Genomic DNA, 20,821 nt, shown 5'->3' with positions numbered 1-20,821 from the left:
CCAGACAGGCCAGTTTTTCTGAGTTGTTTCATTAAGAAGCCTTTACTGGGAAACAGTGAAGAGCAGCGCAAATGGGGAAGAAGAAAACCCGTCTCCTCCACACATCCCCGAGTGTCTTCCCCCAGTGCACACAGAGCCAGACGGACACCATGAATGACTGCCCCCACCTGCAACAAAGGCCATGGCAATAAATTCCCTCCACAGAGTCGGCCTGAAATTTTAAATTTCACAAGACTAAGAGAATCCTTCAACTCCTACTGCTCTTAATCTTCCAATACTGTCCAAGAGGGGGAACTGAGAGGAGACCTGGAGAGAATAAATTTTGGGTGAAAGATAATTTTACTTGCAAATGTAACTGGGGAAAAAAATAACCTGGAAAATTAGCATGGCCAACTCTTACAACTGGATCTGACTAAAAATGACCTGACTAGGAATGAGCAGGTTTTGAATGACAGAATAAGAGCCACAAGATGTCCAAAGTATTAGGATGGAAGGTCAGTGTCAACATTTAAGTATATCATGCCATGATTAAACCAAGAGCAAGCATAGCCGGCTTTAACATACAGATACTATGGAAAACAAATAAAACATGAATAATACTCAGGCTCCTTGAATGTTTAAAAAAACTTAATAAGAAAGTATGATAGAACCAAAGAGAGACAGAGATAGACAGGGGCTGAAAGAGTGACTATGAAAAAGAAGGAAAGCATGGAGCTGGCCTCTCTCCACTTTATCTTTTGTCCCTGATTCTCTGCACTTAACTGGTTTCTCCTTACTGCCATCAGGGTAGAAGGAGGTGGGCAAAGGTGGAGGCAGGGGTGGGGATAGAAAGAGATTTTGCTTGGGTCGGTGGGCACAAGATGCAGTGTGTAGATGATGTTTTGTTGAGTTGTACACTTGAAAAAGGTATGGTTTTGCAAACCAATGCCCCAATATAGTCAATTAAAAAAAAGATATTCTAAAACACAAAACACAAATCTGATCATATCAATTTCATATTCATAAAGTTATGCTAACCCCCCCCCCATCTAAACAATGGATTTGTATTTTTTTTTTTCACATGGCAAGAAATTATCAAAGCCTACAAAAGCCTAGTCTTGCCTTGACCAGCCTAACCTCCTAATATTCTTTTCCCCCTTCCACTTTAGACTGGGGCCAAAGAGCTAAACTACTGTCCCAAGAGACATGGTTTCATCCTTAGGCCCACTCTTCAGGTATTCTTCCATACGAAGAGCAAGCCCAAAGCTAAATGTTGGCTGCTCCTGTGGCAGGCCATTCCCTCAGGGGGTCCCTCCTTTCCCTGCAGATTATTATTGTGCTATCTGTTACAGCACATCTGCAGGGTTTATTTTCATTATCCACCCATTTGCCCCCCAAGAGTCTGCGAGCTATCCCAGAGAAGCCAGAGTATGGCAAGCAGCCAGCACACAATAAATGCCTTTCGAAGGAATAAAGGATGATGGACAGACAGTTCTACTTGGCTTGAATGCAGGGTTACTTCTCAACAATTGTGAAACAGCATAAGGGGAGGATGGGGAGAGGAGTTTTCAGCTTTAGACTAAAAATTGGCCCTAAGTTTTAAAAATAATAATAATACATAAAGTATACATGAAAATGGCAGGACCTTAAATAATTAATAGAAAGGCACCTCAACTGATAGAGCATTTCCAACAGATGCGATTTGAATGCACTCACAGCTTGAAAGTTAGCTGCAGATGAATGGTAACAGACAAAGCCAATACAGCAATGATTTTATTAACATAGGAGGGATACAACTAGCAAACAAATCAAATAGCTACACAAACTAATTCCTTCTAAGCTACTTATATTAAATCTCTCTGTTTTCTATCATGGATCTGGCCAGGGAAACTTATCAAAATTGTTAAAAACCCATCTTTTATCGTGTGAAAGCTTAAAGTCGATGAACGGTTACTTATACAAGAAACAGTTCAAACTCATAAGCAAGCAAATCAAACACTTACAGTCTTTTTAGCGATGACAGTCCCCAAAAGGCACCGGGATCTATACTACTAATAAGATTATTTCGGAGGTCCCTGTTAAAAATAAAATAAAATAAGTTATTTACATATGAACACTGTAACAATTATTGTGGCACATTGCACTTAACTACCATGCAGAAAACAATGCCAAAAATAATGGGAGGAAACTGAAGCCCAAAAAATTAAGCCAAGATCACTCCAGTAGAAGTGCCAGAGCCAGAACTCAAGTTCGAGGAATCTGGCCCTAAAGCCATTTGTGTTGGTCAATAGAAGAATCAAGGTTTATGTCAAAAAAGATATGTGTGTCCATATGTTATTCAAAATCAAAGGTATCATTAAACTACAGTCCTAGAAAATATTTTAACTATAAAAGTTTCCAGAATTTGACAATGATAACTGCTATAATGGCTATCAATTATGTAATGTTAAGTCACTGTGTTAAGCAGTTTTTGTTTTTTGCAGCCTTCTCCCTTGTTTTCCCTACTTTCCCATAGCATATGGTACACTCCAGACAGTGCCTGGATTTCCCAACACCACCCCTGTGGCACCTGATCAACCCCTGTCCTTATTTTTCAAATACTCTGGCCCTAGTCATTGGCTTGATTACATGACATTGGTCTAACTAACCCTAGAACCTGGGGCGAGGAGACAGACAGAGGTCAAGGAGTAGCCATGTCCATTGGTTTGACTAGAGGTCAAGATGCAAGTCTAAAACTGTCAGTGACCCTCTTGCTATCATTGAGAGATAAAGCCAACAGACAAGAAAAGAGAGTAAATCCTTAGCCCCTGGATACATCCAAGCCTGAAGTCCAGCTTTCGCTCTGGGCTCAGTTACACAAATCACTAAAATCAGTGAGTTAGTATCTGTCTCTTATCATCCCTTTAAGATCTTACAATCAATCCCAAAGGTATTACACTTGCTTCAGACAAGGAAATTCATGTGCAGCGAGATGACATCTGGCCAAAGTCTTGGTGTTAATATGTGGCCAAGCCAGACATCAGGCTGTAAACACATCTTTCTGACTGACACAGTGAAGATTTACTAAAGAAACTGAGCAAATGTATACCTAGAGCAAGAGGGAGACAGATAAAGTAAGAATTCCAAAAGTTGACCATAATTAAATCATGGTACTAGAGATACTGTTCTTTCAGTTTCTTTATATGTTTAAAAGATTTTATAAAAAACTAGAGGCCCAGTGCACAAAATTCATGCATGGGGGGGGGGGTAGGAGGGGGTGTCCCTCAGCCCAGCCTGCACCCTCTCCAATCTGGGACCCCTCTCACAATCCGGGACTGCTGGCTCCCAACCACTCATCTGCGTGCCTGCCTGATTGCCCCTAACCGTTTCTGCCTGCCAGTTTGATCACCCCCTAACCACTCCCCTGCCAGCCTGATTGATGCCTAACTGCTCCCCTGCTGGCCTGATTGCCCCCAACTGCCCTCCGCTGCTGCTCTGATCGCCCACAACTACCCTTCCCTGCCGGCCATCTTGTGGCGGCCATCTTTGACCACATGGGGGCGGCCATCTTGTGCGAGGGTGTGAGGGTCAATTTGCATATTACCACTTTATTATATAGGATAGAAAAACTATAGTATGTGCTATCGTCCAGCACCCTCATGGTCATCACTCTAGCCCAAGTTATATATCACAGTTCCCACTTGTGTCCTTGCTTCTCTCATCAGTTCTCCATTTACATCTTTTTTCTTTAACCTTTTGCACTCGGATGTTGAGTGTGACTCGACACGGTTAGCATCGGTAGCAGCTCGTATGTCGAATTGTATTGAATGTATCAATAATTTGAAATATAAAAAAATCCAAATAAGTAAGTTTGTATGAAAAGAAACTCGTTTTTTATTCTACTGCCGCGCTTTGTAAAATCTGGGGTATTTAAAAAATTAAATCGCGAGTAGAATAAAGGAATCGAGAAAAAAGCAAGCGAGTGCAAAGGTTAATTGATCTTTTGTTTTTTAAAGAGAGAGAGGAAGGGAGAGAGAGATAGAAACATTGATGAGAGAGAGATAGGGAATCAGCTGCCTCCTGCTACTAGGGATTGAGTCTGCAACCTGGGAATGTGCCCTGACCGGGAATCAAATCAGTGAACTCTTGGTTCATGGGTCTATGCTCAACCACTGAGCAACACTGGCCGGGCTCCATTTATATCTTTATAAACATGAATCTGATCCTGTCTCTGTGCCAGCTAAACCCTCCAAAAGCGCCACCATCCCCTCAGGAGAAAGTTCAGACTCTTCTCGGTAACTTAAGGCTACCCATGGCCCTGATCTTGCCCATCTTCCTCCTCCAACTCTCATTTCCTAATCTGCTCCAACACCCTCCCTTAACACTCACTCAGTCCCTCGCTCTTCAAATATGCTAGTCATATTTCTAGATGTTTCTAGAAAGAGTCATATTTCTCTCACCTGTCTGTTCAGTGAGAGAGAGACTGAGACTCCTTATGTAGAGGGTGGATGGACAGTGCTATGGTCTAAATGTTTGTCTTCCTCCCCCAAAATCACACATTGAAAACCTAACTCCCAAGGTGATGGAAATAGGAGGGGGGGGGGCCCTTTGGGAGGTGACTAGGTCATGAGAACAGAGACCTAATGAACGTGATTAATGACTTTACAAAGGAGGCCCCAGACAGCTCCCTCTCTCCCTTCCATCACGTGAGGTTTTGGCAAAAAGATGGCCAAGTAGGATGTGGTATCTCACTGGACACCAATCAGCCGGTGCCTTGATCCTAGACTTCCCAGCCTCCAGAAGTGTGAGAAATAAGCGTTTGTCTTTATAAGCTACCCAGTTTCTGGTGTTGTTATAGAAGCCAGAACAGACTGAGATGGATGATAAATGGATGAAATCCTGGCTCAGAGACAGAATTACATTTACCTAAATTTCACTATAAAAATATTTTCAATAAATTATGGTTAGCCACTAAATCATTAGAATATTCATCAAGCCAGACAATGTAGAGACTACCGAATGTAATTCATAACATAAGTCCACTTCGCGCACTTATACCTCCATAAAGGTGGAAGGTAGTGATGCCTGCACCTGACCAAATAATTTAGCAAATGTGTGAATGTAAGCAAATTCCAATGCAAAGAAAAATAATACCGCAGATTGTTAATGATTATTTAATCTGGGTAAGTAAACTGGTGATATGGGAGATTACTATATTATTCTTTTAATTTTTCTGTATGTTTGAAAATTTTCGTAATAAAAATTAGTTTCTGTCTCCCACTTTTTAGTCCCAGGAAGTACAAATTCATCATCAGGCCCAATGTACGAGTTTCTACCCCCCCACCCCCCCTCCATACCCGATCCCAACCCTGTACCTCAAAGAAGATTTCTGGAGAAAATTCAATCAGAATGTGTTTGATTTATATTGCATAAGTTAAAAATTTCAGCAAATGAAAATATAATGTCCGTTCCATTTTTTTAAAAAACACACTTCACTTCTCTGATTTTAAAAAGCATCTACAACAGGGAATGACTTAGCTAAAGTACTACATAAATTTGTTGTCCATGATGTACTGCATGTGTTTCTAGAAAATACCTATCATGAATAACTAAGTAGTGTAATATGATTTAAAGATACACTTTTTATTTAATAATAAAGAAATGCTTGACATGTTATATAGCATTTAATGATAGCCATATTAATCAGGCATTGCCAAAGGATATTTGTAGTCAGAGTCTCTCATTTACCATTCCCTTCTCCAACCCACAGCTTCCCTCATGAACACAAGTCTAATGTTAAGATGTGCAGCTGAATCTGAATGGGTTGGGTCATTAAAACAGAAATGCAAAAAGGTGCACAAAAGTTGCTTAAATAAAATTATAGAAGTATTTAAATAGTTGTTAGGAAAAGAGCTAGCTCTTTTAGGCAAGACTACAAAGTAGTATATAAGAAAAAAACACATTTTAAGTACAATTATCAGAAACCTCTACTTGAAACAGCTTCCACAATAAACAATAATAATTCCCTAGTGTTACAGGAAACCAAGAAGTAAGGCACCCTTAGCTGGTGCCATCTATCTCTCAGATCCCCATGCTCAGAAAGTCAAGTTTACCTCCAGGCTAAACATCGATCATGAAATCATATCTCAGGTCCAAAAATCACTTCCAAGAAAATAGTCATGAAAAGGAATGGAGATTTTCTTCTTTTCTTAGGAACTGGGAAATCTTTCTCTGAAACCTCAAAGCTAACCATCCCTCATCTTTTATTGGCTAAGACTGGCTCTGTCAATCACTAGAAAGATGCTTTGGTGGCCTAGACCCATCACTTGAGGGGTGGGGAGGAGGAGATGAATATGTACATTAAAGAGTCAGACACATTGACCAATATGCAATTCCATTCTAGTGTCAGTAATTAGAGTATAGGAGAGTGTCACTAAATTCTGACCCATGTATAACACAACACAAAAATGATCTATACATATAAAAGCCTAAGCAACCGAACGACCGGACGAGCAGATGACCGGCCAGTAGCTATGATGCACACTGACCACCAGGGAGCAGACGCTCAATGCAGGAGCTGCCCCCTGGTGGTCAGTACACTCCCACAGCAGGAACACCGCTCAGCTGACAGAGAGGTGGCAGAAGCCGGGCTGATGGCTGGTGAGCGTGGTGCCCAGGCTCGGGGTCCTCCCAGACCGCCTGCCACTTCGTGCAATACTTTGTGCTGTGTGGGATCAATGTGGACAGGGGGCTGGAGCCCGATGAGCTGGCGGGTAAGGCCGGGCTGCGGCGGCATGGAGGTCCACTGATCCCCACAGGCCAGGCCTAGGGACCCCACTGGTGCACGGATCCGTGCACTGGGCCTCTAGTAATATTATAAAATGAAGAGGGAAGATGGACGGGAGGAGGAAGGGATGAATGGATAAATCAGAGTTCTCAATTATAAACAGTCTTAAAAATCTAAAAAAAAAAATATTTACCAAAAAAGGGAGGGGAAAAAGTGTATAAGAAGTATACATTTTAGAGAATTCTTTTAGTAACAATATACAGTTCACCCTTAAACAACCCAATCTGAACTTTAAAGCTGAATTGTGGCCGCCACCCCAATTCCTATGTGGAAGTTCGAACCCCTAATCCCTTAAAATGTGGCTGTATTTGGAGACAGGGTGAAACACTATAGAGGGCCGATGCTTAAATAAGATCTCAGTGATGGAAGCAATAAAGGCCTGTGGGAGTTTCCGTTGTGGGAGAAGCCAGTAGGTGAAATGGTCAAGGAAAGGTCACCTTGAAGTAGAGAAAAGTGAAGCAGCACAGAGAGAGCTAAGAAAATGAGGAAAGCTTGATTTTCAGCAGCAAAGACGTTCCAACCTGTGCGGCTCCCTGAAGCACTCTGAATGGTTATCCTAAGTGTGTGGGTGACATGGGAATTTGAAACACGATCCTAGAACAGCATTTGGAAAGCAAGCAAATTAAACATCCATTGTGTGAAACTCACCAAGGCTAAATAATGAGCGCTACCTGTCACACATCTGATCATAAGCAAAACTAGACCTAATTGCTAAGCCAAACACAATGATCGCATTCAGAGATATCTGGGTAAAAACATGAAAGTTTATCCAAACATTTTCCACCGTGTGTGTGTGTGTGTGTGTGTGTGTGTGTGTGTGTGTGTGTTTAAATTCTGGGCTTCCTTTCTGGGCTTTGTAACCATGCAACTTTGGCAGCTTGTTCCTTTTATGAGGCATTCCTGTCGTGACTGAACTTCAAAACAGCATCTACACTTTAAAAGCCAGTGGCCCGCAACCTATGGTCCATGGCCTGTTTTGTAAATAGAGTCACCTCCACATTGATTCAGTTATTTGTTGTCTACTGCTGCTCTCTCACTGCAATGGCGGAATCGAGCCACTGTGACAAAGATCATATGGCCCACAAAGCCTAAAATATTCCCTATCTAGTCCTTTACAGAAAGTTCACTGGCCTCTGGTCTAACTCAGTGGTCGGCAAACCGCGGCTCGCGAGCCACATGCGGCTCTTTGGCCCCTTGAGTGTGGCTCTTCCACAAAATACCACGGCCTGGGCAAGTCTATTTTGAAGAAGTGGCGTTAGAAGAAGTTTAAGTTTAAAAAATGTGGCTCTCAAAAGAAATTTCAATCGTTGTACTGTTGATATTTGGCTCTGTTGACTAATGAGTTTCCCGACCACTGGTATAACTAGTTGTTTGTTATCTAAAATTTATTTTTCAATTACAGTTCACATTATGTTAGTTACAGGTGTACAACTAATCAATATACCTTACAAAGTTACATTTATATACCTTACAAAGTTACCACCCCAATAAATCTGGTCCCCATCTTACACCATACATAGTTATGACAATAATACTGACTATATTTCCTATGCTATACTTTACATCCCCATGACTGTTTTTACAACTGACCATTTGTACTTCTTAATCTCTTTCAACCTCCTCACTCATCCCCTCAACCCCCCTCTAATCTAACAACCATCAACTTGTTCTCTGTATCTCTGAGTTTGTTGCTGTTTATTTAGGTTGTTAATCTGTTGTGTTTGTCTAATTCCATATATAAGTGAAATCATGACTAGCTGTTTTTAAAATTCAATTCTTAAAATTTCTCCTAATAAAGCATTGGTAAAACTAAATTTTTATTTTGAAAAGTTGGGATTGTAGAACTAGATTAACAATAAGAAATATTTTAAGTAAAACGACAATAACAGATGATAACAAAAGTATACCCATTGCCCTGTTCCCCGTAGCTCAGCTGCTTAGAGCATTATCTTGATACGCAACGGTTTAGGGTTTGATCCCCAATCAGCACATACAAGAATCAACCAATGAATGAATAGTAAGTGGAAGAACAAATGGATGTTTTTTTTTCTCTCTCTCCCCCTTCTTCTCTCTCTCTAAAATCAATCAATAAAAAAAATGTTTAAGAAACTAAAAAGAATACTCACAATCTTTCAAGGAGACTTAGCCCAGAAAATGAACCATTCTTCAGCTCAGATATTTTATTGTTACTCAGAATCCTAAAAATGACAGAAAAATAAAATGTAAGTTGCCTAATATATATGCACCATCAATATCAAAATAATTTAGCTCATTGTATTTAAATCTATGAGAAATTCTAAGAAGTCCTTTATCACCCTCCTTCCCCAAATTTTGAGATGCCTTACCAAAAAAAAGTTTGTCTCTCTTTGAAAAACTACTTAAAAGAGCTTACACATCTGTCACTTCTTAAATTGATCCTGTCACATTGAACCAAAAATTTAAAATAGAGAAGTCATCATAAAATAGCTCTCAGTTCAATATAAGAATAAAGAATGCCACATACATTTATATAATTATTCAACTTACTAAGTTGAGTACTTATTTAAAAATTGGAAACTTAATAGAAAATTATGTAAGCACTCTATGAAATAATGGCCTTACAAAGAAATAAAATACCCCCTAGATATCTTTGCAATATTATTTTTAATCTGACAGATACAAATCTACGTGTCTACATGTGAAAAGATACTTGCCACACACACTCACATACAGAGATAGGAGCTGAATCACAAAAGAATACCACGTGTACAAAGACAATGTTCTTAAAAAAATAAACTGAAAACAAAATTTACCAGAAGTCACCATGCAGCCACCCCCATGGTAGGGCTTGCCTAAGAGCCTGTGTATGCAGGATCTAGCTTCCTCTCTGAGCTCTGTAACCATGCTCCTTTGGCAACTTGAATAACAGTAAGTTTCTATTGATAAGGCGAAATGCTCAAGCTACCCGATTTGGGGAAGTGAGAATATCCAGATAAGAAAACCAAGGCTTAGAAAAGTTATGTTAATGGAAGATTACACTAGCAAATGACAGAGCCCAATGGCTAACCCAGGACATTTCTGCTCCAAACCCCATGTTCTCCAACTACTTACTCCACACGGGTCAAGAGAGGCACTACTGGTATCTCAGGCAGAAAATTCTCCATCACACTCAGGGTTGCACAACTTCCGGGGCACCCTTCATAGTGGGTCCAAGGTGGAGTGGTGACCCCTCCCTCCCAGACAGGACAACACACAAGTCTACTTACATATACACATGTAGCACAATGCCTGCGCCCTAACATTTCAGGTACATTTTCACATCCTCTACTTTTTTTTTTTAATGTATTTTTAATTGATTTTTTACAGAGAGGAAGGGAGAGGGATAGAGAGTCAGAAACATTGATGAGAGAGAAACATCCATCAGCTGCCTCCTGCACACCTTCGACTGGGGATGTGCCCGCAACCAAGGTACATGCCCTTGACCAGAATCGAACCTGGGACCTTTCAGTCCGCAGGCTGACGCTCTATCCACTGAGCCAAACCAGTCAGGGCATCCTCTACTTTCATTATTCTAAAAATGTATTAAAACAAAAACACCCATTTGACATCTAATTTTCTTTAGATATAAATGTGTTGTTTTTTAAAAATTCCTACTCATGCAGATTCACATTTCAGAGCCTGCTACGTGGGATGATCATTAGGAGCTTCTTGGGTCAAGTACACCTGTGTTTGGAACCCAGCTCTCCAATCCTTCTCAAGTGACACTGATTTTGGGCAAGTCACTCCAGCTCTCTGTAACAGAGTTCTCCCATTCATAAAACAGGAAGGATAATACCTGCCACGTAAACTCTGGAAGGAAACTAGTGAATGCATGACATACCCAATGAGCATTCCTTAGCAGTCAGATTCGTTTCCTTGGTTCCAAGACTCATACCCTCCCATTTTAATGTTTCTTGCAATCAAAGTCTATTACTGTGTAGTGTTTGGCCTCTTCCCAAAGCTGTTACTAATGCAACAACCAGGGGACCAAGAACACATGGTCATCAAGTGTTCCAATTAAAACACAATACAATGTTCTCTAATCAAAATTGCAAAGGTTTTTGAAAGTGAGGTAGTTGGCAAGGGCAAAGCAAACTCAGAGGGACACGTGGCCACCAAAATCCCTGAAGCAAAGCTTCACTGAACAGCCTGCGGGTGCACACCCAGGAGCCTCCATCCTGCTGTCCAGGCATCAGCCCTAAGCTAACAAGTCACCCAGTCTGACAAGTAGTATACCTATTTCAGTGACCTATTTCAGCACGATTTATAGCAAAGTTAGAAACTCCCAAAGAGGTCAGTAAGAGGAGATAAACACATTGTGATATATCCAAACAAAATGTGACACGCCATTAAAAATGATTCTTTTAAAGAAACTTGATGAAAAGGAAATTGCTTACAATCAGTTATAACAACAAAACCTATACCATTGATTGAAGAAAATCCAGGCAGAGACACCCCCCCAAAAAAATACTTGGAAGAAATACATCAAAATGATGAGACTTCTATTAGTTTCTCTTTTCTTCTTTTTTTTAAAATATATTTTATTGATTTTTTACAGAGAGGAAGAGAGAGGGACAGAGAGTCAGAAACATCGATGAGAGAGAAACATCCGTCAGCTGCCTCCTGCACACCCCCCACTGGGGATGTGCCCGCAACCAAGGTACATGCCCTTGACCGGAATCGAACCCGGGACCCTCGAGTCCGCAGGCCGACGCTCTATCCACTGAGCCAACCGGTTTCGGCATCTCTTTTATTCTTTATAATCTTGCAGTATTTTTTAAAATATCTAGACTATGATTCTGATTTTTAAAATATTTTCTCAATAACTACTAAGCACAGCTCAAAACTGAGTTATTTTTGAATACAATTATATCTGAGCAATAAAATAACATAAAGAACATTTTATTGATGCTTTGAGATTAAAGACTCACATTTATTTATACTCCAAAAATGTTTATGTCACTTACTAGACACTAACAGCAGGGCAGACAACAGTGGGGACAACAGCCAGCGTCCAGGGCCTGAGCCGAGACCCCACCAGTAATGAATGATTTAGTCTGTGACAGTCACTTCTCCAGGGAGAATTCAATGTCATCATTTGAAAGACGGAAAACATTAGACCAGAATGATCGTCAACGCTCTCTTCTAGCTTCTTTAATTTTCTATAATTATTCGTGTATTAATAAGCGAAGCTGTTGAACTTCACAGTGACCAAGAATTTATAACCAATAAACCAAAGAGAAGGACAACTGCACAGTCTACTTCCTAAGCTCCGTGACATGAGAGCCCTGTTGCTGAGTGAAGAATGAAACCCAAATATGGAAGTGGCCTGGGAAACACTGTCAGGGCAGTGACCATGATACCGTGCGCACTGCGCTCAGCATTATTTCATTCAGCCAAAGGACCGTCATTTGCTCGGTCATAAAGGCTGTGGTCCAATAAATGACAGATTTTATTGAGGAGAGTAAAAAGACATTTCATCACACTTAAAAAGTTATAACTGTAACCTTAAAAATATATTTACAACCTCATGTTAATATATTCAGTCTCCGCATTACTTGCCGTGTTTAAGGATTCTGTGCAAGAAAACGGGATCCGTAGGAATAAATCTACCCCGCAGACAGTTTTTATACTCCATTCTGAAACGGGGGACTGCGGAACTAGAAAACGCATAATGTCATGTATCATTATAAACCTAACACCCATTCATGATCAATATTTTTGCTGACATCTTGGAAATTTCAAACTTCCTAGGAGGTACCTAAGTGAAAAATATAAAACTTGACTAAAGTTATAAAGTGTAGATATACCCACTTCTGTTCTATACGAATGGTGATAACCCCACGTGATGCATAGACAATGCTTAGGGGCGCTGTGCCGGGCTCAGGGCCTCTTGAATTTTAGCACTGTAATACAAGCTCCATGTCCACGGCTGTCACTCACAATCCCAAGCGGGTCAGTATGTCATTTATGCTGAAAATGAAAGAAGGAGTGAAACGATATAAACATGTTTGTGGTTTTGTTTTGTTTTGTTTTTTTTTGTTTTGTTTTGTTTTATTGTTTTGTTTTGTTTTTGTTAATCAAAGCTTATGGAACAGAAAGAAAGAAAAATTAAGTATTACATGCTCTCAGTTGCTTGCTATTGCAGGTCCTGGAATGGAATGCTGTTAATGACACCCACACCCTGCACGGCAGAAGGTAGGGAGTAATTTTCCTTTTGAGAGGAAATGAAAATATATAATTCAAGAGCATTAAATATTCAGAGCAAATGTTAGGAATGTAGTTATTAATGAAAACCACGGGAGGGAAACACAATCAAACAGGGTCACTGCTGTGGGTGGCATGGGCGATCCTCCAAAAGATGTCCTGTGACTGTGATCTTAACGCAAAAAAGGCTATTTGTGATGCAATTAAGGGTTTCGAGATGAGATCATCTGGATCAGGGTGGGACCGAAATCCAAGGACAAGTGTCCTTAGAAGAGGCGGGCAGGAGACTCCCAGAAGGTCTGATGAAAGGAAGGCAGACTCAGAAAGAGAAAATAGAAAGAAAAAAAAAGGAAAGTGGGCAGATTTGGAAGCCGCAATAACTGGAGGTTTTCAAGACCTAAGGAAAGGAGCAAATAGGACTACACTTTAAGCTGTAGTACATTTTATAAACTTCCTGAAAATTTAAACCCATAAGCAATGTTAAAAGATAAACAACAGCTCTGGCTAGTGTGCTCAATGGTTAGAGCGCTGGCCCAACCACCTAAGGGTCTCGGGTTTGATTCCTGGTCAAGGTCAAATACCTGGTTGTAGGTTTGCTCCCAGCCCTGGGTCAGGGTTCATGTGGGAGGCAATCAGTAGATGTGTCTCTTTCACATGGATGTTTTTCCCTCTCTCTCCCTCTCCCTCCCTTCCACTCTTTGAAAAGCAATGGGGAAAAAAAGAAACCACACACAGGTATAACTACTATCAAAAACAAATGACTAATTTTTCAAATATATAAAGAGCTCTTTTTTAAAAATCCCTAATAAACTAGCAAAGGCCATGACCAGATGAAAGTAGATATTAATAAATCATAATCATATGACGGGATATACAATCCCAATCATGAGAGAAATGTAAATTAAAACGAAAACAAGATACCATAAATCACTAAGGGTTGATAAAAATATGCTGTTTTTTTCAGAGGGAAACAGTCACTCATATTTTGCTATAAATCAGTAAAATCACTATGGAGGGCAAAACTAAAAATGCATATATAATATCTGATCCAGTAATTCCTCTTTGTAAATACATCCTAAAGATATACTTGTACATTTGCAAGATACATTGCATTAAATGTTGTGTAATTATCCTATCTAATAAAAGGGTAATATGCAAATTGACTATCACTCCAACACACAAGATGGCCGCCCCCAGGTGGACACAACATGGCTGCCACAAGATGGCCAGTAGGGGAGGGCAATTGTGGGTGATCAGGCCTGCAGGGGAGGGCTGTTGGGAGGGACCAGGACTGAAAGGGAGAGCAGTTGGGGCGGACCAGGCCTGCAGGGGAGGACAGTTGGGGGGGACCAGGCCTGAAGGGGAGGGCCTTTGAGGGGGACCAGGCCTGCAGGGGAGGGCAGTTGGTGGTGACCAGGCCAGCAGAGGGGGGCAGTTAGGGGTGACCAGGCCAGCAGGGGAGGGCAGTTGGGGGCAATCAGGCAGGCAGGCGAGCGGTTGGGAGCCAGCAGTCCTGGATTGTGAAAGGGATGTCTGTCTGCCCTCGAGGGGTCCCTGATTGGAGAGGGTGCAGGCTGGGCTGAGGGACACATACACACACCACCACCACCACCACCCCCCAGCACAAATTTTGTGCACCGGGCCTCTAGTATACTTATATAAGAAAATTACTCGTTGTGCTATTGTTTGTAAAAGCCAATGACTGGATATTTAGGTTGGTTCCCGTACTATGGGATAGGTGCAAGTGGTCCACAAAACGGTACCCCATGCAGATGGGGGCTGCAGAATTGGGGAGAGGGAGCTCTTCAGGTATTCATACAGAAAGATCAATGACATACTGAGGAAAGAAGGCATGCATTTGAATATTAAAAGTTTCCTTCCCTTGGTACTTCCGATTTGCTCAAGGAATACAAATTGTAGTAATGCAATCTGATTTTGTGTATTAGATTCATCATGCAGACTAACACTTGTTATTGCTACATCGTCCTCAAGTACAAGGGAAATGGACAACAGAGCTAAGCGATGCTTTTGAGTCACTCACCTATTGGACATATGGCCTCCAAGCACGTCAAACTCGCGGCTGGCGAACATGCTCAGGGCCCTAAACCTTTAGAACCACCTCTGATATGCTAAAACGAGGAATGGGAACTCCCCAAAAGTAAAGTTTCAGTGCTTTGCTTCCTTTACCCCTGGAATGAAAACCAGTTCCTCCACAAGTTCTTCGAAGTTCTAGTCCAGGGGCAGCCAACTCCAGCATTCCACCTGGTCTCCCAACAGACCATCGTCTCTAGCAATGGTTTTTTTATATTTTTAAATGGTTAAAAGGAAATATCAAAGAATAATATTCTGTGATACATGAAAATTATATGAAATTCTAATGTCAATGCTCTGAAAGTTTGAGTGGAACACAGCCATGCCCATTTGCTGACATACTGTCTATGGCGGCTTTCATGTTATGATGGCAGAGTTGAGTAGCATCAACAGACTGGCTGGCCCCCAGAGCCTAAAACATTTACTATCTGGCCCTTCAGAGGAAAAATCTGTCCACTCGTTTTAGCATACTCTGTCCCATTTTATTCTCCCTTTCCAGGCAAATGAACATCAAGTGCTGATTTCTAAATGAATTCTTTTTTTTTAATCTTTATTGTTGAAAGTATTACATATGTTCCCACTTTTTTCCCCCATTGACTCCTTCTATCCCACACCCACCTCCTACCCCCGCCCCAGGTCTTCACCACACTACTGTCTGTGTCCATGGGTTATGCATATATGCATACAAGTTCTTTGGTTAATCTCTTCCCAGCCCACCCATCCCGCAATTCTTCCAAGCAAATAAGAATAAGAGAGCATCTACTGGACTCTAAAACTCCCCATCAATCTGAATCATCTTTATTTTAAAAATCACACTAAACTCCACATGACATCAGCAATTACACACATTTTGTTCTAAGTATTATTTGATTACTCACCAATGTATCCTCCTCTTAATGGCATTCATTCATTCACTCATTCATCATCCATTCACTCATTTATTCATTCGGGCAAAAAAAAAAATTCTGGGTGGTATACTTTAGTTCTCGTATGTCAAAAATGTTTTGCCCTCACTCTGTCCTATCATCTTGTTTTAACAGCACTACTTACTATCTGAAATAACTGTTCAGGGGTTTGTGTATTTACCATGTTTTCCACGAAAAGGTCAAACTCGTGAAGTGTAGAGCCCTTGACCATCACTGCATCCCCATGAAAAGAACATACGCTGGGGATATGCAGGGCACTGTTCAGATCTCCTGCAGCTCCACTCACTTTGCAGGCAATGCCATCCGAGGACTGAGCACAGCACTGGTAAGAGGCGCTCCACTCCTGGCCAGTGAAGACTCCCTGATGGCAATCTCTGCACTGAGCTTCTCATGGGCTGGCCAAAACTTTCCTGTAACTGAACCTTAGTCTGAGGCCCCTCCTACCCGCTCATCCTTCCTTCCCCCTTTCCTTTCACAGGTGCTAGACCTGCATCCCAGTCCGAAGGCTTCCATGCCCACTTCTGCCTCATGTCCCTTTGTCTTCCAGTTGTTTCCCCAATAACAATATTGCACGTCTAACCGCATCCTGCCATGCGCTTCCCAGAAGGTCCCGTTGACAAGATGCCCACAGAATCTGTTCAATAAATGAATGAAATAAAATTATGGCTGGATTTAAGTTTCTATGTTTGGTCAAAGATCCCTCTCTAGCCCAGCCGGGGTGGTTCAGTGGCTGAGCATCAACCTATGAACCAGGAGGTCATGGTTCGATTCCCAGTCAGGGTACATGCCTGGGTTATGGGCTCGACCCCCCAGTGGGGGACATGCAGGAGGCAGCCGATCAATGATTCTCTTTCATCATTGATGTTTCTATCTCTCTCTCTCCCTCTCCCTTCCTCTCTGAAATAAAAATATTTTTTAAAGATACCTCTCTAGGGAATTAATGATACAAAAATCTGTAATGCCCTGGCATTCACAGGAACAGATGAGAAGCACAAATATCAGTCCCCTTTCTTCTATCTGAGGCTTAAGAACATTTGGGGGAGGGGGTGGTCAAAAATTCTACCACAGTATGTCTAGTTTTCTTTTAATATTGCAATAAAAGTATTCTAAGATAATTTTTCCAACATTATACCTCTCCTAAAATTAGGACCATCTTAACATCGATATCAAAAGAAAATTTCCAGCTGCTAGGAGAAAGAATAAGTTATAAATTAAACCGTGGCTGTCAATGTTGGCGCATACACAAACTGTGGTTGAATTTTGAAGTTGGGATCCCTAATTATGGCTTAAAATTTATACATTAAGGTTTCATATGATACATCCCTGACATAAAAAGTTGTCTAGTAGGAGATTGCATATTCTGTGGCAAGCAGCATAATGAAAGGCGGCAGAAATGTTAAACCTCTCAGAATGTAACGCTCAGGAGGGGCTGGTGGGATTCCTTCATGTGCCATGGACAGCAATCACTCAAGCAGCTCACATCTCAGCTGCCAGTTAATGTCTAAGGAAAACAGTTAAACTTCCAGGGATGCATGATTAGAATACAATAAGGAAGAAAAAAAAATAGTTTGTTAAATTAACCAAGTAAAAAGTACAAGCAACACCCTATCTACACAAATATCCAAATTATATTATCAAGACTAAAGATGCAAAAAAATAAAAAAAAAATGGAAGTCAGGGTCACCTTTATAAAAAGCTCAGTGGCTTAGGAAGTATGCATCACACTGCCAAATGATTGAAGACATATGTATCACACATTCATAGGCAGAAAAGCAACGGAGAAAGCAGAGGCATAAAAGTGAGTAACAACCAAATCTGTACAGGGCTTCTGCTTATTATTCTGATTCTTTTAACCTTCACATAAGTTTAAAATTACTTTCAAATAAACACCGTGTTAAAATGATACTGTGCATTAAGGAGAATGGTCCAGTGACTCTGAAGAGCTCTAAATGAGAAGGCTGGGTGTCAACTTACGTACCGAAGAATTGGTATTTCATGGTGTGGGAAAAAGAAATACACATATTTAGAGAAACCAGCTCATAAAAGGACTCTCCGCTCCCTCACTGATAACCTGTTTGGAAACAGGCATCTGATCTTTGATGGAATCGTAGAATCAAAGAAATACCAGCCGAGTCTTCCTTCTCCATGAGCTTCTTAGTTGGGGACTGGTCTCCTGGACTCATCCTCCACGTTTAATTCTGCTTCATAGTTCTCAGCTTCAACCTATTGCTTTGAATTCTGGAAGAAATTCCCTGCTCAATTTTCCAAAGGACTATTTTCTTTCTTTCTTTTTTCAATATATGTTTGTATTGATTTCAGAGAGGAAGGGAGAGGGAGAGAGGGATAGAAACATCGATGAGAGAGAATCACTGATCGGCTGCCTCCTGCACGCCCCACACTGGGGATCTAGCCCACAATCAGGGCATATGCCCTTGTCTGGGAATCGAACCCTGACCTCCTGGTTCATTGGCAGATGCTCAACCATTGAGCCACGCCGGCTGGGCCAGACTACTATTCTCTGAGGCCTAAGCAGTTCCCACTTTCCTCTTGATCCCATCTCCTGCCCCAGCCAGAGCTTCCTAACATCACCACCTCACTGTTCACCTCTCAGACCTCCTCTTCTCACACCCCTCACCCATGGGTGCTCTTGCTTTATAAAGTTGTTCTCTTAGGTCTGAGACTAGGAATGACAACTGTCCTGTCCTAACTTTGCGCAGATCATCCTGTTGACTTCCTCTCAAGTATCTGATGACCCCTGGTTGCTTGCTCACACTTACAAAGGGGGGTCTGGATTGATGAGAGTCCCTTACAGCGGAGGGCTGCTAAATGATTAACAAGACAATAGAAGCGAATGGGTAGGAAAAGGAGGTGGAACAAAAGTGCCTTTATTTCAAGGTTCAGAAGTCACATATCCTTGGAAAGTAGGGACACAAAGGAAACCTGGGGTCCCCTAGGACTTCTCCTTCTGGCCACAACACCCCACCAGTATTCGACCTTGGCAAGTCTCCCAGTTCATTGAAAACGAAGCTGAAGGGCTCTCTCACGGAGGCATACCCTGCCACCAAGCCTCTGAGCCAAACTCCCCGAAAGCAGAGTGAGAGCAGCTGTTCTAGGCTGCAAATTCTGGGCCAGCTCTCCGCTCACCCACTTCTGTTGCCACTCCCTATAGATTCGATTCTTGGAAATCTTCCAGGATCCTGACAGGAAAATTCATTTTTCTAGCTCTCCCCGCTCTCATCTCTACTGGGCTGTAAGTCCCTGTGCTGTGGAATGTCACCATCAATCGGATCCCATCTGTTTTATTTATACTACGTTGTCCTCAATGCTTCTACGCCCCTGGAACACCTTTCTCGTTCCCCAGCCCCGTTCCGTTAGTTATGGGTCTGCTCATAGTGTGTGTGTGTGTGTGTGTGTGTGTGTGTGTGTGTGTGTGTGTGTGTGTGTTTTCTGTCATTTTCAACAGAGTTTTGGAAGGAAAGGGGGAAAAGGAAACAACCGTGGTTCAGTGCATATCCACTTAGGGGGTTGGGAGGGGTCTTTTCCTAAAAGTCGAGGACCATCTCTTCCTCGACCTCCTCTCTGGATGCTAAATGACTAGAGGGCAGGCATGGTTTCCCCCCCAAGCAGGTTGGCTGACATTTTCCTTGACACATTTTGCCAAAACCTCAAGTACCTTTCCCTTAACAGAATGATGACTGTTCATCACCAGCGTGCCTGTTAAACAGGACACTTCATATGTCAACCCGAGTTAGAGCCCCAGGTCCCCTGTAAACCGGTCAGGTTGCCCCAAGCCAGCCCACTCCTCAGTGCCACAGCCATCCTGGCCCAGCCAGCATCCCAGTGCCCAGCGCAAAGCAAGGGGGTCAGATGCTGGGCCTGGGGGAGCGTGGGAGGCTCTGTTCCCTGACCTGGTGACTCTCACCAATTTCTGGTTTGGGATCAGGTTCCAGCCTCTGCTCTGTCCTAAGGATTATTGAGCATGAGAGACAATGACAGAGGGTAGACTGTGGATTACAAAGGACCTGAATTTGAACCTCAACTCGAGGATCTGGCTTCATGACTTTAGACAAGATCCTTCCTCTCAGTCACTTAATTTCTCATCTCCAAGCCATCCTGGGCATTTCTGAGAGGAAATACAGGGCTTTTGTGAAGGGTGCATGTGGCGGAGCACTTAAAGCACGCGCTGGAAAGTGGCAAGCAATGGGACATCACAACCAGAAAACGGTAAAGCTGAGGCCCAGACTTTTCCATTCAGCTGTATCTGCTGCTGACCAACCACCCAGGCCACTACGTCGCCTTCTGACAAACTCTATAGCACCTGCTCTCCCATCCAAAACTGTTCAGTATACAGAGTGGGGCAAAAGTAGGTTTACAGTTGTTCCTATAGAAAATAACACAATAATTAATAGGGATAATACAAGAATAAACTGTTTCACATACTCACAACTGTAAGCCTACTTTGTCCTCCTACCCTCCCCCGCCCCATTTTTTTCTATAGATCTGGTGAATTGGGGGAAGAGTTCCGTATACCCACCTGCCCTCTTGGAGCTGTATGCAATAATATTTCCAACTTCTCTCTTCGCAAGGTGATCAGTTATTCAAAATGAGACAGCAAGTCAAAGATATCGACAGCTAACATACTACTTGAGTGTCACAATATAGTTTACCATCAAACGAACACCTGAGACTAAAAGGAGGTACCATTAGTGTTTACACTAAGACAACAGGTGTCAACCTGGGCCTGTGTACACCCTTAACTACTCAAGTGGGTCAT

At 42.0% G+C, this 20,821-nt stretch overlaps 1 protein-coding gene across 2 annotated transcripts in view; it reads right to left on the bottom strand.

Moving 5' to 3' along the window:
* The window catches only part of ADGRA3 (adhesion G protein-coupled receptor A3), a 115,740-nt gene that overhangs the window by 74,084 nt on the left and 20,835 nt on the right, over positions 1–20,821 (bottom strand). The window contains exons 2-3 of one of the 2 annotated variants that reach the window (XM_079775202.1): positions 8,932–9,003; positions 1,983–2,054 (exon numbers count right to left, since the gene is read on the bottom strand). The exons of the other annotated variant lie outside the window; for it this stretch is intronic. Of the exons in view, the coding sequence (XP_079631328.1) occupies positions 1,983–2,054; positions 8,932–9,003 (144 nt within the window). The remainder of the gene's footprint in view (positions 1–1,982; positions 2,055–8,931; positions 9,004–20,821) is intronic. 2 annotated transcript variants of the gene reach the window in all.

The sequence above is a fragment of the Cnephaeus nilssonii genome (genome assembly GCF_951640355.1).
Source record: "Cnephaeus nilssonii genome assembly, chromosome: 1".
In the NCBI taxonomy this organism is placed as follows: Eukaryota; Metazoa; Chordata; class Mammalia; order Chiroptera; family Vespertilionidae; genus Cnephaeus; species Cnephaeus nilssonii.
Note: the sequence above shows the minus strand (reverse complement) of the source record. Positions and strands in the feature narration are given on the sequence as shown.